The sequence below is a fragment of the Echinops telfairi genome, unplaced genomic scaffold, assembly GCF_000313985.2.
Source record: "Echinops telfairi isolate 266 unplaced genomic scaffold, ASM31398v2 ScPeMD7_18;HRSCAF=68, whole genome shotgun sequence".
NCBI lineage: Eukaryota > Metazoa > Chordata > Mammalia > Afrosoricida > Tenrecidae > Echinops > Echinops telfairi.
This window is the reverse complement of record NW_022103915.1, coordinates 84,130,740-84,155,737: the sequence shown is the minus strand read 5'-3', so window position 1 is coordinate 84,155,737 and position 24,998 is coordinate 84,130,740. Positions and strand designations below refer to the sequence as shown.

The window sequence follows — 24,998 nt, the reverse complement described above, 5'->3', positions numbered from 1 at the left end:
GCATGATCAGCGAAGAAAGGATTAACCTTTACTTGGATCCACAGCCCTGCTGCCTTCTCGTGGCCACTGTCCCTTGTCCTGGCTTGGTTCTTTACTGGGCTTTCCTCGGCTACAGAGCTGTTTCCCTTATTCAGTTGGATTCCGTACATCGAAGAGCATCAAATACACTGTGTTGTGTGTCAACACTGTGTTGTGTGGGGTAGATTAGGTTGATCATGCGATCTGTGGCTTTGCCCAAATCCAGGGCACCCTGCCATCTGACCTGCTGGCATCTTCCTGAAAGTCTTCTCTTGACTTCCAGACATGCACTCAGGTGCTCATCCCCTCTGGGTCAAGTGCTCCTCTACCCTTCCTGCTAAGATAACTTATGCAGTCTGTCCTCCTAATTTCCCATTTTGCCTCTTCTCTCTGGCTGGTGTTGGTCACGCCTCACGTTTCATTCAAGTCTACCAATTTTCTGATTCCTAAATCCTATCTTCAAGGCAGGTTGCTTTGCCCTTGCACTTCCATTTCCCATAGGCATCTACCAGGGGGATCAAAGTGAACTTTTTGGTTTTCGTAACCCAATCCATCATTTTTTCATCAAACAACCTCTTACTCGCTTTCCCGGTAGGTGGTTCCGTCATCTTCCTGAGCATCCAAGCACAGGGCTTGAGAACCATCCTGGATTTTTGTCCCCGCCCCTCTACACCATCAGTGTAGAAAAGAGAATATGACTTCTCTTTGCTATAACTGCTATTTTTATCTCCTAATCGGTTCTAACCTCAACTAGCCACAGCCTCTCAAAGATTATGCCTGCGTTTGGCTTTGTCCCAATTCAGATCCATCCTCCGAAGTACTCTGTCTCTCCCCTGCTTAAACTCCGCGTTGCTCCGCCAGCCTCTGAGTGACATTTCCCTTCCTCAGTGCGGCAAACACAGACGGCCCTGCAAATCCGTGCTTTCCCCTCGATGCGGCAGAGCGACAGTCTCTCAGCGCTCCTCGAGTTCGCTGCTGCTCTTTTGCAGGCCCAGCACAGTTCCAGGCGAGAGTGTATGCTCATTACAGTAGTTGTATGTTGAATGATAATGAAACGTATACATGTCAAACTCACTAAGCTAGAAGTATCCTGCGCCCAGAGCCTACAGGTCTTCCAGAATAGGTTCCTAGGGAATTAACTTACTTTGAGAGCCTCAAAAATCCCCTCCACTGAGGCGTGTGGAGTGTATAGTCACTAGACTCCACGTCACATACATTTCTGGTCTTGATTCCGTATTCGCACCGCCCTGGGAATTCGGGAGACCTAGCTCTAGTCTGGGGTCTGTCACTTTGGGTAGCTCACCTAAAGCCCCATGAGGAAGAGAGTAGGCGCTGGAGTCCGGTGCTTGGTTGGAAGCCCAGCTTCTCCTTTTCCCTCGTAAGCTGTCTCCATGCCTCCGTTTCTTCACTTGTAAAGTGGGCGCCATCACCCCAACCTCCCAGAGCCGTGGAGGTTTGGATGAGCTGAAGCAGTGTGTGCTGCAGCGCAAGTGCGGAGTCACTGCTGGTTGTTGTTGTTGTTCCTGAAGGTGGAGGAAGGGGGAGCCCGTGACGGCTTTGGGGTCCCTAGTACTGGGCTCTGAGCTAGCTGCGTTACACCTGAGTGGCCTGGTCTCCCTGTCTCTGGCATGGGCAGAAATAACACGTAACTAGCAAGTGCTTGAGAAGGGGAGAAGCCTACAGAAGACAGGAGAGAGGGCTTCTGCTGGGAGCTGGGTCCCCTTTCGACTTCTGTAGCCTCCTTGTTTGGGTGCTTTTGCCGGAGCTCCCTGGGTCCTCAGGCTGGCCCCTGCACCCTGGGTCAGCCATGCTCACCCTTCCCATCCTCGGTTTGCTTCCAGACCTCAGGGTGAGGGAGTCCAGTCAATCCTGTCCCAAGGAGCGTCGATGCTTATTAAATTATATCCGCTTACTAGGTGCCCTTCGGAAGGCAGCCGCTGCCCCTAAGGAGTGGCCGCAGTGATGTGCCCGAGATCCTGTTGAGACAAGAGTCTTATGTGGAAGCCCACACATGGAGGCCCACACGCAAGCGCTCAGCTGAGCTCAGGCCCGGGCGTGCCCCTGCTGTCTGGTGGATTTTTCCCTAGAAAATGAACAGAGGGAGCTACTTCCATCATTCCAGACAGGCACCTTTTTATCTGCTTATTTCCCAAGAGGAGATGATTAAACTTCGTGCTTCATTGCAGAAAGCAGGCTATTAAAGAGATTGTAAGGTGCAAAGTCAAGACTGGGGCCGGTGACCTTACCCCAGAGCCACTCTGCCCCTCGGCTACCACCGCTGCCCGCCTTCCTCCACTCCCTCCTCTTCTCTCCACACTTCTCCACACGCTGCTGGGACTGTCGGTCCCTCTGCGGAGCAGAGACAAGGAGCGGCCTGGCCTCGGGTTCCTTCTGCCTGCCCCATCCTGGGCAGAGCTGCGTACCGGAGTGAGGGGGTAAAGAAACAGTAGTGCCGGCCATTCGGGAGAGGCGTCACCTGCATATTTCTGGACCTGTCTCCAGCTCTCCTGAATCAGCCTCCAGAACGTGGCCCGAGAATGAGCACTGTGAAAAGCTCATCAGGCGATTCTTAGGCTTACCAAAGTTGGAGCACTACGGCTTTAGAGGCTAGACATAGAAACTGGGCTGACCTGTCAGGGGGCCATCCAATGGAAGTTGGGATGGTGCCCAGTCCAGGTCAACATCTAGTTTGCCCGACTGGCACACACTGGAGGCAGTGGTGGAGACACGGGCGTGTATGGCGGACCGCACCTCATAGATGTCCTGTGCTTGGCCCTCCACGAGCCATCTCGCCTCAGCAGAGAGAGCACTCAAACAGCCCAGCTCCCCGGCCCTACTGCCAAATACCAGAATTAGTCAGAGGGTCTGAGAGGAGCCTGCGTTGTTCTAACCTTAGCACCTTTCGTTCAGCAAATACTCACTGGGCACCTGCTGGGTGTCAGGTCCTGTGATTGGGGCTGACTGCCTTCCACAGTGTACATTCCCGAGGTGGGGACCAGAAAATAAACAACCAGTCAGTAAGTGAATGCACTGGGACAGGCGAGGGAGGGTGGGCAGTCTGGGGGCAGGGTGGAAGGCAAGGTCTTCAATAGGGTAGCCAGGCTGAGCCTCTGGGAGCCAGGCGCGGGAGGAGACGGGGAGCTGGCCGTGAGTACCCGGGGAAGTGTTCTGGGCAGACAGGACAGTCCCTGCCGAGGCCTGAGCTGGGGAGCCTGTCTGGAGTTCCTCTCAGTCCTGGGTTCAAGATCATAGCCCTTCCCTGAGGAAGGGGCCTCAGGTAGGTGACCTTTTTAACAGGAAGCCAGGGCAGTAAGTGTCGCCTTGTCGGCTCCCAGCACTTAGTGGCAGAGATAGGAGCAGAGCTGTAACGAGTGTTAAGGCTTTCTGGGCAGTTGGGTTTGAGATTGGCTCTCCAGAGGGATGAGGCAGGTTCTAGCCTGGGCGGCAGGGTGGCCGGTTTGTGCTGGGGTCTCTGGACACCATGGCTACCAAGGGCTCTTCATCTCCCATGAGGTTTCCCTCTGCCTCACTTCCCTGCCCCCAGAACCCACACTAACCAGTATCTCCCCCTTCTGTGTGGCTAATGGTGGGAGGCTTGGAGGGTGGCTGTCAGCCGGAGTGACGGTTCCAGAAGACACTGTACAGTTTATCAATATTGAATGTTGTCGCCGGCTTCCACCGGCAGCGTGGTAGGGAGTCGGCCAGGCCTGGCAGTGTTATTTGATAATACAATCACCATCATTTATATCATGGCGACGGAGCGTCTCTGCTACTGACAGTGGCTCAGTGCCTGGGTGTTAGCGAGGTAGAGCGGGTCTAGAATGGAAAGTCAACCAGGCTGGGAATCCATGGTCCTGGAGGCTGGCCTCTGGCCTCCCTCACTGACCACCGGAAGGGGATAATGTAGCAAAGATGCCACCCCGGGTAAAAGCAGCCCAGAAGCATTCGCTTTCAGAAATGTGTCGCGTGGAAAGCAGAGAGGTTTTACCTTCTGCTCTCGGGTTGTGTCCTCAACCCCACTTTGTCTTCAGCGGGGAGACAGTGGTCACCACTTCGAGCTGCCAATACCAGTGGTGGGGTTGTCAGCCTCCTGAAGGGCTCTCCCGAGAGGAGACCAGGGGCTCAGACCGCTTATCATACTGGCAAATCCAAGAGTGTATTTCAAAGCTATTCTCTTTGAAAATGTGAACTCTTGTAAGGAGAGTCATTCCTGTTTGGTGAGTTGTGGGGCATTTGGGTCCTGGGCGGGCGCATGTGAAATAGGCAGGCCAAAGGTGAGCACACGCTTGCTTCTCGTCCTCAGCAATGGGCTGCACGGTCCTCTAGCCCCACACGGGGCCACACAGGAAAAGACGGGAGGAAAGTTGCCTGAGGAGACTGGGGAGGGCAGTGGGCTGGGGTCTCCTACCCTGCCATGTCCCTGCAGGTTCCCGACAGGATTGCTCACTCTTGAGGGCTCTGCGGTGGGTGGCCAGAGGGATGCCCAGGCGCAGGGAAAGGGAAAGTTAGTGCAGAGGGCAGCCAGCAGAGGTCCCCGAAGACACTTGGGGTTCCCTGACCAGGTGGGAGGCAGGTTGGGATGGGGCTGGGAGCTTTGGGTTGATACTTTGGTATATAGCCTGGGGTGAGGGTGGGGGTGCAGAGGAGAGGAGGGGCAAAGGTGGCTTAGAAATGAAGTTCAGGGAGCTTTGGGGAAGATTTTGCACTTGCACGGCATACATTCCTGTGCTTATCCCTCACAGTGACTGGCATGCAGAAGAGAAAGGTATTTTCTGCAGGGTCCCAAAGGTAGAGGTGGAAAGGTCAGACCCAGGCCTTAGTCTCAGCAACCCTGGTCTGACGCCGGTTAGGTGCTCGGCAGCTGCGAACCAGAGGCTGGCAGCTGAAACTCAGCTGCTGCCCCACGGGAAAGACTGGCGACCTGCGCCCACAAAGATCATGGTCTAGGGCAACGTAGGGGGCAGTTCTAGCCTGTCTTAGAGGGTTGCTGCGGGTCAGAACAGACTGGCCAGCGCCCAACAGCAGTAGGCTTAGCAGAGGAACATCGGTCGGGTCTTTAAGAGCCGTTACCAAAGCCAAGCCTGTTGCTGCCAATCCAGTTCTGCCTCCTAGTGACCCTAGCGGGCCACATGGTTTCCAAGGCTGAAATCTGTCAGAAGCCCACAGAGCAGCTGGTGGGTTTGAATCACCGACCTGCTTCCTGCGAGCAGGTGGATACGTACGGTCACAGCCGTAGGGGCTGGCAGCTCCCTTGCTGACCGTGTTTCGGAGTTTTCACACTGAAAGGCAACGTGAGGGGTCAGGAGTCGGGAGATCGTAGTCCTAACGTCAGTGTTGTCGTTTCGTGTCATTTCCTCAAATCCCATCTGAGCTTCAGTTGCTCCCGCCATCAGGTTAAGGAATGGTGGTTCCGCTCTGGCATAATGCTTCTCCCCGCGCCTCATTCGGCACCGTCCTGTGTGACAGCTGCCAGATCTGGGTCTCATTGCTGTCCCTTTGCAGGTGGAAGGTCACAGTCAGGGTGATCGGGGTCAGCTAATCCAGCTGTCAACCTCCAGTCCAGAACCACCCTGCCCCTTAACAGAGGGTAGCCCAAAGCAGAACATTGCTTCTGTGGGGATAACATTAAAATCTGAAGTTTAAAAATCGGGGTTCCGTGGCCAAATCAGTTTTAAGAATTTTATTTATGTTGAATTTTTAACAGGACTTCTTAGAACCTTTAGCAGGTCAGTAGGTATCATGGGTCACTTTAGACTGGGACTAAGTGCTATCTCCCAAACGCATCAGACCATGGAACCCGTACATTTTGTTTTACTTAGTTTTTACATTTTCTTTTAAAGGGCATCTCTCCAGATCAATGTTGCATAGAGCACCCTTCACAGTCAAAGTTTGGATGGGCGTTGCTCACATCTCCCCATATTGCTGACCTTCAGGGAGGAAATGGCCACTTTTCCCTTTGGGAACACCAAGGCAGACCTTGGGCATGAGGCTCCGCCGCCTGCTATTGTGTCCGCAGCAGAACCTCCTCGGTGCCTCTTCTCAGCCCCACGTCTGTCACAGGTACCCAGAGAAACAAACGGGCTAGCTAAGGACTGCTCCGGGGGTGCGTGGGCCGACTGGTGGAGGAGCTGCTGACTGGCGTGGGGTTGGTGTTCTGGGCCACACAGGAACAGAACCTGCCCGAGCCCCGGCTTCCCAGGCCGAGCTGGGACTCAGCGCCCTGGGCTGGGCGGGGCTCGGCCGGGCACAGGAACTGACTGTGGCTTATCTGGGCAGGAAAGGCCGGGTTGCACTCAGTTGGGTGCCAGACCGCTTTAATACCCACCTCCCTGGCCCCTACCCACTCCTGCCCGCCATCACTCTGCCTCTTCTTTTGGGTGCCCTTCACCCCACTGTTCTAAGCAAGCGGGCTCTCCTTCCTCCGCCCAGTCTCGCTCTTCTCTTCACGCTGCCCCCCGCCCCCCCAAGCCTGGCAGTGTGCCCTGTAGGAATACTAATTAGCATTCACGATTTAATTAATTCAGTAGCTAATTAATGATTGGGGACGGGAGCGGGGTGCGGGTGTGGGAACGAGGTGGCAGGGAGAAACAGCGAGGCTGCAGAAGGCACCGCAGATGGCTGTGCAGTGGCTGGCACCGTGCCCACCGCCATGGCTGAGCACACACTCCCGCGCGCGCACCCGCGCACGCACGCACGCACGCAGGAAAGGGCGATCGAGGAATCACACAGAAAACGCCGAGAAGGGCACGGGCCCTGGGCGCGGGGTGGGGGTGGGGGTGGGGAAGACGCCAGGTCTCTGAATCTGCGCCGGAAGTGGAAGAGAAGAAGAAACAAGAAACCACCACAGGCGCAGAGAGGAGAGCTCTCCCGATGCCCTCCCCGCCCCCCCATCCCCGCCCCCAGCCATCCCTCCTCCCTGGCATGGGATCCATGGGCACCAGCTGAGGACAAGCGCCCCTCCCGCTGCCTGCCGTCAATATTGGCACCCAGGACCCTGACTCAGAAGGACAGGGCATTCCCAAAGAAAATAGTTTTTTCGTTTAAGTTCCTTTGAAACACACACATATCCATATGCGTATCCGTATATGTATCTATTTGGATTTGCACCAGTGTGGGTGTGAGGGCGAAGGCGCAGGTGGCTGAGACAGGAGAGAGCAGACGGCTTGGTGGTGGTGTGGTATGGTGAGTTGCGGGCAGAGGGGGGTCTGGTGGGATGAGGACCCTGCTCCCCTCTCTTCACTTGGCTGTGGATGAAGGAGAGAAGAGAGGAAGGGGGTGGGGGAGAAGCGAGACAGATGGCAGAGTGGCGAGGCGGCAGCCAGTGCCTGCAATGCCCAGCCTGGGCGGACCCAGCTTCCCCCGCCTGCCAGCTCTCCAAATGCCACCCTCCCCCACCCCCCTCATCCCATCCCCCCGGCTTGGCACTGATCTGGGGGAGGGAGCGGGAGGGAGGCTGGGCAAAGAGCATCTGCTCCTCCATTCTCCCAGCTCCATCGGCTGCCAACCTAGGGCCATCGCCTGCCTCCATCACCCCTCCGCCCGCCCGCCCGCCCGCCGCCTACCCACCCAATCCCAAACGGCCGTTGGATCAGGTGCTGAAGCTAGCTGCCTCCTCGGGTCCCAGCCAGTGTGCATTGCTGGGTGTCTGCCACTGCAGCCTGGCACTCGGGGGGCTGTGTGTGTGTGGATGTGTGTGCTCGCGTGTCCATGTACGCACACACGAGTGCTGTCTGTGAGTGAGCCTCCTGGGCATGGGGTGGGGGTTGGCATTGCGGCTGCCAATCCAGTGTCCAACCAGAAGGGTAGGAGGATGGCATGGAGGAAGGAGGGGAGAGACTGGGGATCTGGGAGGGGCAAAGAGGGGGCATGAGTTGCTTCATGCAGCCTGCTTACATGCATTGGCACAGCAGCTGCCACCCTTGTGCCCGCCGAGATAGGAGGAGGTGAATGAAGGGGGGGCTCTGGGGGAAGGCTCAGCACATAGGAGCCACTGGCATCACACCAGTCAGGCGGGTGGCCCATGCTGGTTGGGGCAGTGGGGACTGAGGGCACCTAGGGGGCAGGAACATGAGTGACTGATGCCCTTCCTCTGGAAGCTCAGCGCGGAGGAGTGGGTGCACTCTGAGGTAGTTAGTTCTTGTCCAGCCTGGTCACGGAAAGCAGTGGGGCCAGCAGCCACGGAGGTGCCAAGAGAGAGGGTTAGAGCCAGTGGGAAGGAACCGGGCCACTGTTATGCAGTAAGAACCCGCTGGGGCGGGCCATCTGGCCTTGTGCCAGCGCACAACAAGGGGACTGGGGGTGGGTGGGCAGTGGCACTGCCCAGGAAGCCTGGCACAGGCTCTGGCATTGTGTGGAAAGAGAGAAGCGCTGGTGTCTCGCCAACTTGGTGGAGGGGATGTTCTGCCGGAGTGAGAGAGAGGAGTCAGAGGGTGGGGGGTGGGGTGTCAATGTGTTATTTGGGTGAATGGACTTTTTCTGCCAGGACCTCTTCCCTGGCCCCTTGGTCGCCTTAGACTTGGAGAACGGAGTGACAGACAGAGACAGAAGTGAGGCACCAAGGAGGAAGCGCGCCATTGCCAAGACCCCAAGGAGGAAGCATGCAGGCGTCTGGCAGTCCTGCCTGGCATGGGCCAGCTCCCTCTGAAGAAGGCCCACTGCTCTGTCGGTCTGTATATTGGCATTCTGGGGGTGGTAGGGGAGGGGAGGGCTGGCTTGCTGGCTGGGGTCTGGAATGGGGAGGGCATCTTTCCTTGGGTCCCATTTGAACTCTTCATTCTTGGACAAGTGAGGTGTCTGAGTTTCCCCCCCTCCCCCCCAGGTCTTTCTCCCCTTCCCGTCACCCCATCCCTTTTTCATCTCTGCTACCACCTGGGTCCTACTGTTTGGCACCCAACCAACTAGATGCCGCCACGCTTGGCAGTGCTGCACTGGCATGCGGACAGTGCCTCAGATCCTGGCACTGCAGCAAACCCGCCGCCGCTGCCGCCAAACATGCTCACGACCGCCGCGCAGCAGTGAGAGAGCAGGGCAACGCACTCACAGGGTGCCAGGGCGGGGTGAGCTCGGTGGCAGGAAGGGGCAAAAGAGGCCACCAGTGACAGCTGAGTTGAGTCAGTGCTTTCTAGGTCACCACGACCCTACCCTCTTCCCAACTTGTCACCACCTCCCTCCACACCCCTAGTACTAAGGAGCTGTGCAAAGGCAGATCCGAAGGATGGGACACCAGCCACACCCAGGCTCCAGGCGGCGGACTCTAGCCCCCTCTGGGCATCACGGAGAGCAGAATGAAAGGCTGGAGAGAAGCCAGTCGGCTCAGTTGTCGGGGAATGGTATCAGAAGAGGGGGTGGGGTGGGGGAGGAGACAGGAGAGCCCCTAGGCCTTGCTGTTGGGTGGCGGGTGGTTTATGCTGGTGGGTGTTACACTCGCCTTGTGCCTTATAGTCCGCTGGGCAATGATTTGAAATGAACCCAGTTCTTCTTCCCTTGTTTAATGGCCTTGTTCTATAGCATTCCTAGAAAGACAGAGAGGCACTCATAGGCTAGAGAGGCAGGCAGAGGTTAGAGCAGTGTTTCTCAACCTTCCTAATGCTGTGACCCTTTCATACAGTTCCTCATGTTGTGGTGCCTTCCCCAACCATAAAATTATTTTTGTTGCTACTTCATAATTGTAATTTGCTACTGTTATGAATCAGGCTACCCTTGTGAAAGGATCATTCAACCCCCACAAGGGTTGCGACCCACAGATTGAGAACCACTGTGTTGGAGGATCAGGACATGGGATTTGTCTTCCAGAAACGACTTCACAAGGAGCCTTTATATTTAGGAATGACTCCAATGGCCACCTTGGACAGAGATGGAGGATTGCTATAGTTTTAGAATCCACTCTGGGAGGGAGACTGAGGACCAGCCATGAGCCCTGGGAGGGGGAAGGGAGGCCCCAAGCAGGTGCGGCGGGCAATAAAGGCCATCCCTGCATCTCCAGAGGCAGGGCCGCTGAAGCCCCACAGAATCGTACCTGGAAAGAACGTCTAGCAGGTTGGTGTGCCCTCGTTTCCCGAGTAGCCAGATTTGGCTGTGGAATGCTGAGTGGCTCAGAAGGGGGAGAGGCCCTGCCCAGAGGTCATGCAAGCCAGTGTCCGTAGTGGGCTGAGCTGCTCAGAGCTGGCACCTTTCTGATTTCAGCATCTCTGGAAGTGGGTGGCAGTTCTACAAGAAGCAAGGTGGTTTCCACAGAAGAGGCAAGAGCAGTGAGGCATTCGACCAAGGGGGTGAGTACACCATGTTAACATCCTTTCTCTGCTCAGGGATGGCCAACACAAGCTGAGGACCGCGATTTCCAATATGTTGGCGGTGGGGGTGATATCAGGGGGATGAAGATAAGTGTGGTAATGATAGGCCACTATGCGGTCCCCCCTGGCAGATAAATGTATATGGGGTTCCTTCTTCAGGCCAGAAGTGCTCAAACTCCAGAGAACACAGTCATCTTGGGAGTTTAGTTGGTCTTAGGTATGGGCCTGGGATATGCTTTTTAAACAAAACCCAGGTGACTACGGTACAGATGGTCCATGCATCAAAACTTTGCAGGGCAGTTGACCTAGTCTGAATTCCCCATGGTCTTTGTATCTTCTTCTGGCCCAACCATATCTACGAGGGGGTACCATCCCCCCAAAAATGATGCTCTTTTTTTTTTATGTGAAGGGGATAGTGCATTTGGAGTCTTTCCATCAGGTCAGACTGTTAATCAAACTTTCTATTTAGAAGTTCTGAAAGATTGCGTAACAGTGTGTGACAAAAAAGGCCTGATTTGTGTCAAAAGGGGGGACTGGTTTTGCCACCATGACAATGTACCTGCTCACACAGCCAGATGCTCAGTCTGCCAGTTTTTGGCAAAAAACAGCATGCCTCTCTTGCCCCATGCACCTTACTCACCTGACCTCATTCCATGTGACTTCTTTTTGTTTCGCTGAATGATGAGGGACATGAAAGGACAGCGATTTGATGATGCAGAAGAGGTGAAGAAAAAAATGAGGGAGGTGCTGTCAGCCATCCAAACAGATGATTTTGAAAAATGTTTCCAAGAATAGAATTGCAGTTTTGTTAAAAAATAAAAAATTAAATACATAGCTTTGGTGGGGGAAATTCTGTTGGGTTTGTGTGTGTGTGTGTGTGTGTGTGTGTATTTTTGTGTGTGTGTATACTCTTGTATTTTTCTATTCTGCTGTGCATGTGATATATGTTGTGGGATATGTGTGTATATCAGCGGGGTGGGGGTAGCTGGTTAAAAAGTAGATATTATTAGGCCAGATGAGGCAAGTGTAATTTGATAGTATGATTGCTATTGGTAGCAATAAGCACGAGAGAATCCATTTGGAAGCATTCTCAAAGTTCACTCTGCTCCTTACCCCGTTTCTGATGGCTGGCTCTGTGTGTTCCTGAAAGGTCGTAGGCGTAGGATTGCTCTCTGGTCGGTCAGAGTTCTGTGGGGTTTGTGGGAGGCATTGGATAGATCCCGGTCACACTTCCCAGAGGCCGATCTACACCCTGGGTAGTGGATGTAGGGCTCGCCTAGCTGCTGCTGATGTTTAGCAAATTGCAGGTGGCGCTACTGTGCAAGTGCCCGCTGTGGGTATCCAGGAGTGGGTCCAGCTGAGAGCATGTGGGCAGGGGTGGGTATCAGGGAGGGCCCTGCTGATGACTGCTCTGGTGTTTCAGCCATCATCTGAGGGGCGTGGGCACAGTTTGGTAGAGTCATGGGTCAGTCCCAGGTACTACTTCACCAGTCCCCCTCTCCTCGGATCAGACCGCTTTCTCTTGAATCTGTCTACCAACACTGCCAACGCTGCCTCCTTGCCAGTTTTTCAGTCAGATCCCTTGCCATGCTGGAGGACTGTAGGAGCCACTAGGCTGAGACTCTTGGTAGGGAATGATGACATCAGCTAGCCTTTGTGTGGAGAGGGGAGTGACTGGGTGGGCCGTCACCCAGTTTTGTTTTTCTCATAAAGTCTCTCCCAAGGGACCCTTTCCCTAGGAACCACTTTCCATTTTTCTCCAGACTTGATGGTCTCTGTCTTTAAGGATTTTCTGTCATCTGACCTTTTCAGAACGGAGCCAAGCTATAATCCCATACAGCAGTGGTTCTCAACCTTCCTCATGCCGCGACCCTTTCAGTTCCTCATGTGGTGCTGACCCCCAACCATATCATTACTTTTGTTGCTACTTCATAACTGTCATTTTGCTACTGTGATGAATCGTCATGTAAATATCTGATAGGCAGGATGTATTTTCATTGTTACAAATTGAACATAATGAAAGCATAGTGATTTGTGACAAAAAATATGTGATTATATATTGTGAAATATTTTTTAATTAACAAAGAAATGAAATGTTGTCTTGAAGCATGGTGTAATGTGGGTAACAGTCTTCACACAGGGTACTCATAGGTGGGCGTATCTGCATGTGGGTGGACCCGCCTGGAGGCGGATAGAGGAGTGGTGTCTTGGTTCCTAAGACCATCGGGAATAGTTTTCCAATGGTCTTAGGCGACCCCTGTGAAAGGGTCGTTTGACCCCCAAAGGGGCCCGACCCAAGGTCGAGCGCTGCTGTAGGCCCAGTCTGTCTAACTCTAGCAAGCGCTCCTTTGGTATGGAAATGCCCTTTTTTCAGTAACTCCGTCCTCTGGAAAAGACATTCTCCTGGCTGCAAGCATCTGATTCTTCACTCCCAACCAGTGGTTTGAATTTCCCACCGTAGCGTAGACACGCTCCCTCCACACCTGGCCCTTCGTCTCACACAAGTCCCAGCCTGGTGTTTCCCCAAAGTTTCCTCCTGAGCCATGGGATCACACAGAAATTAAGATCTCTTTCCCATGGGTTGGTGTCCCATAGTTAGCCACGTTTCCTGATCTGGATTCCATTTTCCTCTGGATTTCTGTTTATAAGCAAGCTTTCCCTACCTATTCTTATGTACGGATAATGAGTACGTGTTGGAGCATATTCCTTCTTAAGGGAGTCTAGGGAGGAGAAGGTTCTGGGAACACGCCTCCCCTGTCTGCATGCCCATGGGCCCCATCCTTGCTGGCATTTGTAGGTTTCGTTTCTGTCAGGCTCTGTTTAGTTCTGCTACTGCTTCTCAGCGAGCACTTGCTTGTCCTGGTGGGCACCATTACATATACAGGGAGCTGTCTTCCAGGTGTGCATGTCCACACAGGAATGAATGAAGGAATGCCTTAAAACAGAGACGAACAGTGATATTTAGGGGACTCTGATCAGGTCTGAAAGTCTTGGAGTAAGGAACAACTAGAAGGAAGCAAGCAGGTGGGTGGTCTTTTCTTTGGACGAGCAGCATGTATACAGGGGAAGAACAGCTTTCTTTCTGGTCCTGTTGCAGACTCTGCCCTATGTAACCACAAAGGCTTCAGATTTCCTCTTATTCTGCCAGCAGACTTTACTTTTTGCTTCTTAGTTGAGGATTAGGCACCTTGCTCCATCCTAACGATGACTGGTTTAAGGACAGCCCATCTGTTTATAACTCCTTGCAGCCCCTATTGATCCTAAGTAGGGCGGGCGAGCTAGAATCTGAAGACCCATGGAAGCCCTATGGCTTTGCCCCAAGTCATCACAGACCGTCTTATGAGTCTTCAATTCAGGCTCACGTGAAGGCCATGGGAGGAGCTGCTGTGAAGTTGTTGATGTGCTACGCTCTTGAATTGTGTTCATTACTAATTTCCAGGAGAAGCAACACCATTGACTCCTGGGGACATGGCATTCTGCTCTGGGCTGTGCCAACTCAGCCTTGTGCCCACCAGAATAGCTCACAGTGCCTCTCTCTCTGGAGTTGGGAGTGCTGCTGCTGCTGCTGCTGCTGTCTGGTCCGAAGAAGGGGTTGGGGCAGGTTCCCAGGTATGTACCGCTGCCGACTCCGTGCCTGCCGCCCACTGTGAATGTGCCTGGTCTCGCCAGGCCAGGGGATCTGGGTGTAAGGAGGGAGGAATTTCTGGCTACATTAACCTTTGGTGAAAACAAGCATCGTTCAAATGAAAGCCAACTTATCCCTAATATAAGCATCCCATGCCAAGTATTTGCCAGAAAGTTTTCTTTAAAACACTTTCTCTTGTTTTGGTTGGTCTAAACTTTTTTTGTTTTCAACCGTTTACAAAGTCACACTCTCAGAAAGCAGAGTGAAAAAGCTTCTTTCTTCATATACATGCTGCTAAGAAAATAGTTTATACACAGAATTCCAAGGGGGGTAGTGGTGGAAAACAAGAACAAGCGTGAGAGGCAGGGAAAAGTGGCGTCAGAGCAAGACCTAAGTGGGTCGGTTTGGTTTCCCTCCTGCTGCCCACACTTGTAACCGGCATGTTGGGAATCATCCGAAATAACTCCTCCCATCCCACCCGCTTTGCTGTATTTGTCATTTGGAAAGTTTCGTGCAGTGGGTGGGACTGGAGGTGGGATTCACAAAATGGACGGAAACTAAGGGCCGAGCTGACCATCCACCACCTCTTTTGCACATAAGCCACTGTTACAATATTAGTCACTATTTGGGCTTCCAGGTCGTTCATGGAGCAGTGACTGACAAATGGAAACCCCAATCCCAGGGCTGCCTGAATTTGTGAGTATTAAACATAATAGTTGGAATGTGGAGGGGAGAGAGGATGGAGGTGAACCCCTTAGAATGAGGGGAGCTTAGGCATAGATGGATGAGAGCAATGACTGGAGGCCACGGGGTATTTCTGCTGGCTTTCCTTTGCTCCAATAAAGCACCCACTTCTGTCCCATGCCACTCTAGCTGGGACTGGGGTTAAAATTCCATATTTGAGTGGGGGATGCTTTGTCTTCGGTTGGTTTCCCTGGGGCCAACACCCTGTTCAGACCTGACTTGTGCTTCAGTCATCTCCCAGTGCCACCCCCAGTGCCCTCAGCCAACGTCACCTCTCTTCCCCAAGAGCCCTGTGGACAGACTGCTCCTGCCCTGCTGTGTAGTGGAGGAGCTGATCCAGCTATGTCGGGGATATTGGGAACTAGGTGAGGAAGAAAAGCAACTAGGGAAGGAGGATGCAGCAGGGGCAGTTAGTTGAGGAAGTAGCAGAAATGTGAATGGGGCCACGAGGAAGGGAAATAGTGGTGGGGGCCTGGGAAAGCAGTGAGTGAGAGGAAGTGGGGGTAGGGGGCAAAAGGGAAGCAATCCCCAAGATTCAGAAGCCAAGCTGTCCCAGCCACTAGTTCCGTCTCGGGGCCGCCAAGATGTTTTTGGTGATGGGGAGTTTAAGTCACGCGGGCCGACGGATGTCACCTGCCCGCTCTGCTAGACATTCATTCTCAGGAGCAGGGGTGGGCCCCTTCCCTACCAGCGCCTGCCTGAGCAGGGACACTCTGCCACCGCCACGAGGATCAATCACCAGACCCACGGGGAGGAGCTAAAGGCATTTGATCTTCCAAAAAGTGAAATGGCTTAAAGAAACCCTTAAAATGGGGAGGGAGGGTGTTACACAAAACAGGGGAAAAAAAACACTTATTTGATGGGAGGTTTTTTTTTTCTGTATTTTTCCAAGTTTATGCTTTTCTTTAGTTCATTCCTCTGGTCTCGCCATCTTGTGCACATGGGTGCGCGCTCTCCGTTTTTTTCTTTTTTTTGGTTGTGTGTGTGTGTTTTAAGTTTTTTTTTTTTTTTAAAGAACTTTGGATTTGCCGTTGGTGGGCAGCGCCAGTCCCGAGGCTGGAGCCCCGACTTGGCAGGGCTGGGACAAGAGGCGGCCCACGGCTGCTGAGAGGATCTCTGTGTTTAAAGCCTTTGAGAATAAGTTACTGCAGTTCCCAGGGTGTAGGGTGGGGGTTGGCAGAAGGGTTCCAGGCCACGGCAGCTTCCCCTGGCGTCCAGGCCGCAGGGCTCCCAGGCAGGGCAGGCCGGGTGCTGGGGGGTAGGAGGGTGAGCTGGGAGCACGTCTCCTGCCAGCCTCGTTTGGTTAGAGTTCTGAGGGTCCCCTGCCCATCCCAGGCGCCGAGCTTGGAGCCAACTGGCGTTTGGAGGTCTGTGCTCCAGACACGGGCGGGCGGGCAGGGAATGAGTGCAGGGCGTCTTTTCCTTGCCCTGCTTTGTCTCGGGTTTTCTTTTTGGGGTTACTCGTAGCAGGTATGTGTGCGCGCGCACGTGCGTCTTGGAAATGTAGGGCTGCGGGAGTCGGAGGAGACAGGACTAGGGCGGTGGAGCCCATGGCAGACAGTGGCGGGGTGGGCAGGGCAGACAGACGTGAGATGACAAGGAGGGCCAAGGGCTACAGCTGCAGGGATCTGGGGACAGGATCAGAGCATGTGTCGGGGCGGGGCGGAGGCAGCACTCTGCTGGAGGTGGGGTGTGTGAAGCCCACTGAGGGCAGGAATCAAAGATTCCCAGGTGGTGGGCGGAACCTAGGGTTGGGGTGAGGGATCTGAGCTCCCACCAAACACCCCTTGGGTTAAGAGAGGGAGCCGTGAGGCCCTCCCCTCGCCCCACATCTTGGTTTATCTGTTTATAAAGCTAGAAGTGTAGAGGTAGTAGTAGTTTTTGGGTTGGAGTCCGTGTGAGGTAATCTTGCTTCCTCTTTGGCAAAAGCCACAGCAGCCGAGGCGGCCGTGGCGGCGTTGGTGACGGTGATGGGTGGGCCCCCGGGGGGAGGGGCCGCCTTGCGCCTATGGGCCGAGGAGCGCAGGTGGGAGGCCAGGGCTTCACGCCCACTCAGCAGCACCTCACACGCCAGGCAGTGGTAGGTGCAGATGGGCACCCGCAGCGGAGGGGGTATGGAGCCCCGCCCGAAGAAGCAGCAGGACCTCTGGTGGGCAGTGGCTGGGGCCTCCCCGTCAAATGCCATCTTGCACTGGCGGCACAGGTAGCGGTGGGTCACATCCACAGTGGAGATGCCCGTGCTGCCTGCCAGCAGCTCGTCGGCCTCCCCAGGCGCCCCCTCCCCGGGGGCCGGCGGTTCCAGTGGCTTTGGAGGCGCTGTGGCTGTGGGCTCAGGGGCCTGGGGTGGTGGCTGGAGGAGGGCATTGGGGAGCAGCCCAATGAGGGTCTGAGGTATCACGGGGTTCATGGGAAATAGCCCCTTCTTCATGCCGTAGAGCTGCTGGAAGTAGGCCCCCTGTAACTGGGGGCCAAAGACAGCTGGTGGTGCTGCTCCCCCTGCAGGAGGCAGTGGGAAGGGCAGGAATTGGCCCCCCAGCAGAGCTGGGACAGTGGCCTTCAATGCTTTGAGGTTCTTGAGGGCATCAGTGGAGGAGTGGGGAGCTGTGACTGGCTTTCGCTCACCAGAGACCTTGTCTCCTGAGGGTTCAGTCGGAGCGCCTGGGGCGGGGTCAGTGGTGCCTGCTGTAGCGGTGTTGGTTTGGTCAGGCACAGGTCTCTGAGGTAAGGGGCGGCCCGAGCCAGTCGTCTGGACCACTGTAGTAGCAGGCAGGACTGAAGTGGCGAGGCCCAGGAGGCCCGAGGCGGCGGAAGGGCCTAGGAAAAGACATGCGATGAAGGATCAGCCCTCTCCTGCCACCTCCAAACACACTCCCCCCCCGGCCCCCTTCCCCACCCTCTGTCCCCAAGAGCCGGAAGGCCAGCAAGCCCGCTGGAGGAGACTGCAGAGAGGAAATCAGGAGAGGGAGGGCATGCCTCTGAAGTCCAACTCCTCCTGACCTCCAGGCTTACCTGAATTAAAAGGAGCTAAGCTGCCCAGTGGGGGCTGGGTCAGAGCTGGGCCAGACAAGAGGACGGGGGCCAGACGTGGCAGGGCTGGGGCAGCCGCGAGGGGCAAAGCAGCAGGCATGGTGGTTGGCGGGGCCTTGGGTGCTGGGGGTGCTTCGGGTGCAGGGGCCAAGTCGTAGCACTTGCTTTCGCTCTTCAGCTGTGCTCGGACAGCCTCCTTAAGCTTGGCCAGGTGCTGCCGGGAAAAGAGATGGCCGCGGCAGGAGACATAGAAGTCATATTTGACATCGCAATAGGGGCAGTCAGTGCGCTGCGCTCCCAGGGGGCCCTCACTGCTGCCTCCAGAGCCCCCAACTGTTGCCCCCTGCATTTTGGCCTTCTTCTCCTTGGCACGAGCATTCTGGAACCAGACCTGGATGACTCTCTTGGGCAGCCCAATCTCCTCCCCCAACACCTCACACTCTTGCATGGTGGGTGTGCGGTAGGCTTCGTAGCAAGCCTTCATGATCTTCAGCTGCAAGCTGCTCATCTGGGTCCTGTAGCGCCGCTGCCCCATTCCATCTGGAACCCCAAGTCCACCCCCTGCTCCCCCACTGATCCCTCCAGCTCCAGGGGACTCGGGCTCAGCCAGGCTAGAAGCAGATGAATCGCTCAGATCCCCTGCAGATGGGCTGCCAGCCTCACTCTCTGGGGAAGCTTTCAGCACTTCCTCTGGGCCCTCATCTTCACTGGGGGGGCGCCCAGTGGGGAGTGGGAGAGGTGGTTCTGGAGCCGCGGTGGGGGCCTCCTTCCCTGGTGGCGGGAAAGGCAGAGCCCCAGCAGCAGAGGTGGCTGGGGAGTAGGGGAAAGCAGGCGCCTCCCTCTTGGTGGCTTCCCTCCCCACCCCTTCATCTATCTTGCCCAATAAGAGATTGAACTTGGGGAAGGGTGCCGGAGTGGGTGGGACAGAGGGTTTGACTGCTGGGCTGGGCATCCCCCCAGGGGTGCTTCGAAACTGGCCTTTTCTTTCCCGGGCCCTGGTATTCTGGAACCAGACCTGCACCACTCGCTTCTTGAGCCCCACCTCCTCTGAGATGCAGTCGAGCATCTTGCGCGTTGGGTTGGAATCCTGCATGTACCAGCGGTACAGGATCTCCAGCTGCTCTGGCAGAATGGTGGTGCGAAGCCGCTTGTCCCTGGGGGGCTCTCCCTCCCCTCCACCCCCGGCCTCACTGCCTGTAGGGGACAGGCTGCCATCCTCGTGCTTTCGTTTGAGGGGTGGCCCTGCCACTGGCGGAGTGCTTGCCACCAGGGGATTCCGTTCCCCAAACACCAGCAAGGGCAGATCTAAGAGGTGCGGGGGAGCACTGGGCTGTACAGACGGCAGGAAATGTAGTCTTCGGTGACTGGCGAGGAGGTCCTGGCTGGGGAAAGATGTGGGACACTGGTCACAGGTGTAGGCTGGGGCTGGGGCTGGGGCTGGGGAGGGAGGAGCCTTCTCTTCAGGCTCTCTGCCTCCTGGCTGTGCTCCCTCTGCTTGGCTCAGCTCCTCCCTGTCTGGAGGGTCTGGTGAGGAACCCTGAGGCCCTGCTGGGGGTTCCAGGCCCTGTTCCTCCTCTGCTTCATCCTCTTCCATCTCCTCTTCCTCTCTCTCTGCCTCCTCTTCCTCCTCTTCTAGGGGCTGGTCATCATAGCATTTCTTGAGGTGCCGAACCAGCTCAAAGACACAGGAGAAGGTTGTGTGGCAGCGCTTACAGCCAGAGCCTGCCCCGGCTCCTGCTCCGGTTGACACAGGCCCTCCCTCACTGGCAGTTTTTCGAGCTTTCTGGCGAGCATTCTGGAACCACACTACCACCACGCGGCTAGCTAGACCCAGGAGACTCGCCAGCCTCTCCACCTCCCCGTCTTTGGGGTAGGCACTGGTCTCAAAGAAGGACTGCAGGGCCTGGGTCTGGAACTCGGTGAACTTGGTTCTGGAGAAGCGGCGGCCAGCAGGCACCAAGGGAGGAAAGTGCCCTCGGGAGCTCTCTTCCTCCTCCGGGGGGCCGTGTCCTCCTGCCCGGTTTCGCCCCTCCGGGGGACGGGCCGCCCCTGCCTCAGGCTCCGGGACCAAGAAGGGTGGGCACAGTTGGGGAGCAGGTGAGTCCAGAGGCCCATCAGCTTTGGGGGGCTCTGCAGGGGGTGGGTAGAGGCTGTCGTAGCTCTTCCGAAATTGAGCAGCATAGCGGCTCAGGGCCTCAAAGGGCAGAAAGCGGCGGTGGACGTGCTCCTCGTGGGTCTTGAGGATCAGCATGTTGGAGAAGAGTTTCCCGCAGGCCCCACAGGCCAGCTTGTCCCCACCGCCCAGGGCTTCGGGAGGAGGTGGGGCTGGGGGTGGAGGCGCCGCCTGCTTCCCTTCATTGTACTGGATAACTAGCTCAAAGCCAAAGTTTTCTAGAAGGGCTCTGGCGGCAGTACGGGCTGCCTCATTGGGTGTTGGGTGGGGTGGTGAGGAGGGTCCTGCCTCATTCCCCTCTTCGGTCATGGCCATGGGGGGCCGCTCCCACTCCTGCTCAGCCAGCTCAGCCTTAGCGGGTAGAGGAGGCGGTGGAGGAGTGGCAGCCGGCAGGGACAGCACGGGTGTCACCTTGAGGTCATGGAGGTAGAAGGGCAGGAGGAGCTGCTGCTGCTGGAGCTTAAGCAGTGATTCGGGGACGAGTGGGAAGTGGGGCAGGACTGGAGGGGAGAAGAGTGGGGCTGGGAATCGGGGGAGGTCTAAGGGCGGGGGTGGAGGGGACAGGAAGGGCAGCCCAGACATGAAGCCACTGGAGTCGGGGCCTTTCTTCTCACCGCCCACCTCCCCCTCGGCCTCGCCTTCCCTGGGCTCTTCTTGGCTGCGTTCTGGCCCCTCGGCCTTGGTGTCCGTCTTGGTGCCCCTAGAGCGAGTCTGATGCAGGACTGAGCGCATGTGGATCTCCAGCGTGGAGCTCTGGTTGTAGGAGACTCGGCAGACTGTGCATTTAAAGGGTTTGTCTGTGGCCAAGGTGGTGGTGGGGGGAGCCCCTCCTTCTCCCCGGGCGGGGGCAGCAGGGTCGATGGCAGCCTTCTTCATCTTGTGAAGGTGGGAGACAGAATTGTAATGCACCAGGAGGATGTTCTTCTGGGTGAAGGACTCCTTGCACACCGTGCACTTATACGGCCGGGCAGGGTCCAGGAACTTGTCCAGGGCGAAGTTGGTGGTCTTCCGATAGGTCAGAGGGTGGCGAGAGTCAGCTGGAACTGGCTCTGCAGGGCGGGTTTCCCCAGCTGACCCTTCTTCCTCTTCGGCCACGATGGATGGAGGGGCCATTTCTTCAGCTTGGGCATCAAGCCTGGGGACTGGTGACGGGGGTAGAGAAGGGGGTTGGTCAGGGCTTCCCATGGGCTTGTCTAGGGCCTCGGCTGAGGGCAGAGGAGGCTCAGGAGGAGGATCTGGGCTGGCATCTGGGGTCAGGCTAGGACCTTCTGGGGAAGAAAGGGGTACAGTGAGAAGGTAGCTTTATATTTGGACTACCCCCCTGCCCCCACCCCATTATCCGGGGCCACCGGCCCTTGCCTTGAGGACCTTCACACCTCCTTGGGTCGCAGAGCCCAGTTCTCTATCCTGTCCTATGAAGGGTGCTGCCCCCTCCTTACCTGATGACGCCTGCTCTCTGCCGGGTGTGGGCTCCGGCTCGGGAAACAGGGGGTCTGGGCCTTCCTCCACGGGGCAGAGACTGGACCCAGGCAGCACTTTGGTCATAAAGGTCATCTCTACGGTTGTGGCCTGTTTGGGAGAAAAACCAGTGACTTCATGCCACCACCCCTCACCTTCCATCTGGCTGTGCCTGACCCCTTGGGCTGGATGTCTCTCTGTACCTTGCCGGGGCCCAGCACTTTCCAGTATCCCGCCTTCTCCAAACAAAGCGCCCTCCAATTTCTGCTTCTCCCTGCAGATGCACCTCTCCTACCGGGCTCCCTTCCCCAGGCCAAATGCTGTCCTTTCTGGAGGACCCCTGGCCCGCAAGATCCTAGGAACAGGGTGGTTCCCAGGTCCAGGCCCTCTGCTGAACAATTCTTCTCAGGATTTACCAGAAAGAGAAGAAATGCTTTGTTTCCCTGTGAGTAGACACAGCCAGACAAGAGAGATTCTGAGCTTCCCTCTACCTTTCAGCCTGTGAAGTGCTACTTTCTGGGTCAACATGCTGCCCCCTGCCTGCCCAGTACACCCACTTGACTGGCCACCCGGCCCCTTCCCCCAGCTGTGAAGGCGCCTCAGTGCATGGCCTCCCCAGCCAGTACTCACCACAAGCAGCAGCTTCTCAACACACTCAGGCACCACACTGTGAAGGTGGCTCAGGTGGAAGTGCAGGGCGGGCCGGCCCACTAGCTGCTCCTGGCACAGTGGGCATCTGTACTTGGGCTGCACTGCATGCTGAGAGAGTGTATGAGCCCTGACCTGCTCTGACTCTGGGCTCTTGAAACTGCAATATGGACAGCAGTAGACCTGGGGGCACAGAAGGCCAGGGGAGGATGTGTCATAGAGGGGGGGACCCACCACCGCACGCTCCCCTCTGGCTTCTTGAAAGTACCACTGTCCCCTCCCCCCAGCGTAGGAAGGTCATGCTCCACAGAATGGTGTCAGAGCGGACCCAGCCGCCATGTGCATGTCCCGAAGGCAACTTTTTTTTGGGGGGTGGTGGTGGTGGTGGTGGTGGTAGCCTGCTTGCTGCTCACTTTCCTTCTCCATCTATTCCAGCCTCTACCCGTTCCTTGGCTTTCCTCTCCCTGTCTCTGCTGCCCTACCAGTTGTCTGTCTGCCGCCACCCTGACCTGTTGTCCTTCTTTTACCCCATTGTGCCCATGTCTCACCAGACAATGGTTCTGCCTCCTTGGGCCACTTTCTGGACCCAGGGGCTTCCTTGCCCCTGCCCTTTGGCCTGGCAAAGTCTGTTGGCTGACAGGGGCTCCTGAAGAGGCCCTGCCTGCCTACCCAGAAGCCATCTCTCTCGCCGAGCCTCAGCAGCTCGCACTGTCCGTTGGCAGGGCATCTGGTTTGCTGTTTGGAAAAGGCAAGCCAGGGCCCCAGCTTCCCCAGGGGCCTGCACGCGAACACTCTGTGCTGCCCTCTCCCCTTCACACCTGGGCGGGTGTTTCTGCCTTTGCTACCTGACTTTTGCCACCTCAATAAGGCAGGTGTCCCTGGCATTCCTACATCTTGAGCCATTGGTTTAGGCCTGAGCATCTCCCTAAGGCTGTCCTGGGGGTGGTGTGTGTGTGTGTGTGTGTGTGTGTGGCAGTGTGGCATGCAGAGGAGACACTCATTTTAGGGTTCCTAGATGCTCATTTTAGGGGTCCTAGCCCTGGCACAGGTAGACAGGCTTGGTCTGTCGAGAGAACCCAGGTGAGGTCAAAGGCAGGCCCAGGGCAGGCTGTGATGACAGAGACCTTTCAGATCTGCATCTGTGCACAGGATACCAGCTCAAAACCAGAATCTGGAATCACAGTTCCAGGTCTGAGGCCTAGCCATTAGGAGATTTGTGGGGCTCGACGCCTCTATCTCTGTGAACCCCGACAGAAGGAGGGAGGAGGGGCCCGGCCATTCCAGCCAGGTTCAGGCACCTGTCGAGTTGGCTCATTTGTCCTTGTGCTTCTGGGGAAAGGAGAGCCACACAGCGGCATCTCTCCTCTGTCTCCCTTCACGCTTTCTTACTCTGGACCCACTGTCTTTCTTCTCCTTCCCTCACACTCCTTCCATCCTTCCGGGTCATCTCTGCGAGCCACTGGGGCAGTGCTCTCCTGTGTGAGCAGACCCCAGGCACGCACACTTACAGGTGGCCTCCCGAGTGATGTAGGTAGGCATGGACACATGAAGCCTGCTTTTCCACCTGAAACATGTCAAGTGCTGCACTGGGTTGAGTTTCTGTCTATGAGTATCTCAAGTAGGCCAGACCCCCTTCAGCCCTGCCCAGTTATCCCAGTTCTGACCGTGGTCTGGTTGGCACCCTTCTCTGCCTTGTTCTCTGCCTCTTCAGAAGCTGAGGGAAAAAAGGAGAGGAGATTAGGAGGCTCAGGGACAGCGCTCCCCCCCCCCCAAGCCCTCACAGGGCCCTGATCGTGGCACAGAGCTCCCAGGGTTGGGGCTGGGCTCTGGAGCACCACAGGACAGGTGGACGGCTCTGACTCCAGGCCTGGGGCCATGCTCCTTTCCCTCTGCTGAGCCCTTCTTGGATCAGTTGTGCCCCTTAGCACACAGGCCTGGCCGGGCACATGGAATTAGGCAGGGTCCCATTACGTCACGGAAGGTACGATGGTTAGGTGGGTGGGAGTGGGGTAGTACAGTACGAGGCAAAGGGAGGTGGGCCACGGGAGAAACTCACCCAGTTGTTCTGTCTTGTTCTGGGTGTCATTCTCAGTGGCGGGGAGCTCAGCTAAGGGGGTGACAGAAGCCTTCCCTGTGGATGGGGTGGAGGTGGAGAGTCAGAGGGTGAAGCAGTAGGGAAAGGGGCATAGGACAAAGGGAGGGGGCTAAGCAGCCAGTCAGTGAGGAGATCGGGACAGATAGATGGACGGCTCCAGGCAGGGGAGGGTGAAAAGACCCCAAGAAGCAGCACACAGACAGGAGGTGAGGCACGGCAGTGTGAGAGCTGGTAGGGACTAGGAGACTCTTAGGTGAGTGGAGCCCCACATTGTAGAGACGAGGCTGCAGAAACGGCCAAACCCTCTCACAGCAGAGAGCCCCCGAGCTGGAGTGGGCGGAGTGCTAAGTAAAGGAAGCTCAGGGTGGCTGGAAGCAGCCACGGGGAGCAGGCGGCTGCAGGATTGGCTGGGAGAGGAGATTACCACTCAAGTAAGAATTGACAGATGTGTAAGAATTTATTTTCGGTGGCAGCCTAATTAAAGTGTTAAAGTTCCTTAACTCTATTCAGCCCTGTGCCAGGATCGTTAGCTATTGATCTGGGCCCCTCCGGCACTTAACTCCAGCCAGCATATTGGCAATTCAATTAGCACCCGTCAATGCCGCCTGCTCCTCCTTCCGCTGCTAGTGCTGGCACCCCAGCCCACCCCTGGCCTCGACAAAGCCCCTTCCCCTGCCCTCTGGATCAGTGGCCACCTGGCTGGCTGTTCTTGGCTTCTGCTGGCACAACCTCAGCTGCCTAAGGGGGACCCTAAGCCCAGCCTAAGGGCTGGGAACCCCCCAGGAGAGGAAGAGGCCTGGGAAGTACGTCTGGGCCTCTCCCCGTCACTGCTGCCTTCAGACACACATCCCAGCGTCTTCCACCCTGCCCTGGCCTGCATGAAGCAGTATCTCTGTTTCTCCTTCCTGCTGACCAGCTCTC

The 24,998-nt window shown here is 56.3% G+C and overlaps 1 protein-coding gene and 1 long non-coding RNA gene across 7 annotated transcripts in view; one reads left to right on the top strand and one right to left on the bottom strand.

Moving 5' to 3' along the window:
- The first annotated feature begins 7,032 nt into the window (after positions 1-7,032).
- LOC123521412 overlaps positions 7,033-24,998 on the top strand; it is a 29,547-nt gene continuing 11,581 nt past the window's right edge. Inside the window, exons 1-5 of one of the 6 annotated variants that reach the window (XR_006679855.1) lie at positions 7,033-7,200; positions 8,532-8,683; positions 10,201-10,286; positions 13,747-13,916; positions 14,570-14,628. This is a non-coding gene — a long non-coding RNA (uncharacterized LOC123521412). Of the gene's footprint in view, positions 7,201-7,662; positions 7,751-7,910; positions 7,962-7,999; positions 8,145-8,500; positions 8,684-10,200; positions 10,287-13,746; positions 13,917-14,569; positions 14,629-24,998 lie in introns of those variants that run through there. The other 5 variants (XR_006679852.1, XR_006679850.1, XR_006679854.1 and 2 more) reach the window with 5 other exon arrangements.
- Positions 15,370-24,998, bottom strand: part of ZFHX2 (zinc finger homeobox 2) — a 13,157-nt gene continuing 3,528 nt past the window's right edge. Inside the window, exons 4-9 of the mRNA XM_045287720.1 lie at positions 24,039-24,113; positions 23,647-23,696; positions 21,965-22,165; positions 21,316-21,445; positions 17,686-21,144; positions 15,370-17,490 (exon numbers count right to left, since the gene is read on the bottom strand). Coding sequence (XP_045143655.1) covers positions 16,523-17,490; positions 17,686-21,144; positions 21,316-21,445; positions 21,965-22,165; positions 23,647-23,696; positions 24,039-24,113 — 4,883 coding nt within the window. The 3' untranslated portion in view covers positions 15,370-16,522. The remainder of the gene's footprint in view (positions 17,491-17,685; positions 21,145-21,315; positions 21,446-21,964; positions 22,166-23,646; positions 23,697-24,038; positions 24,114-24,998) is intronic.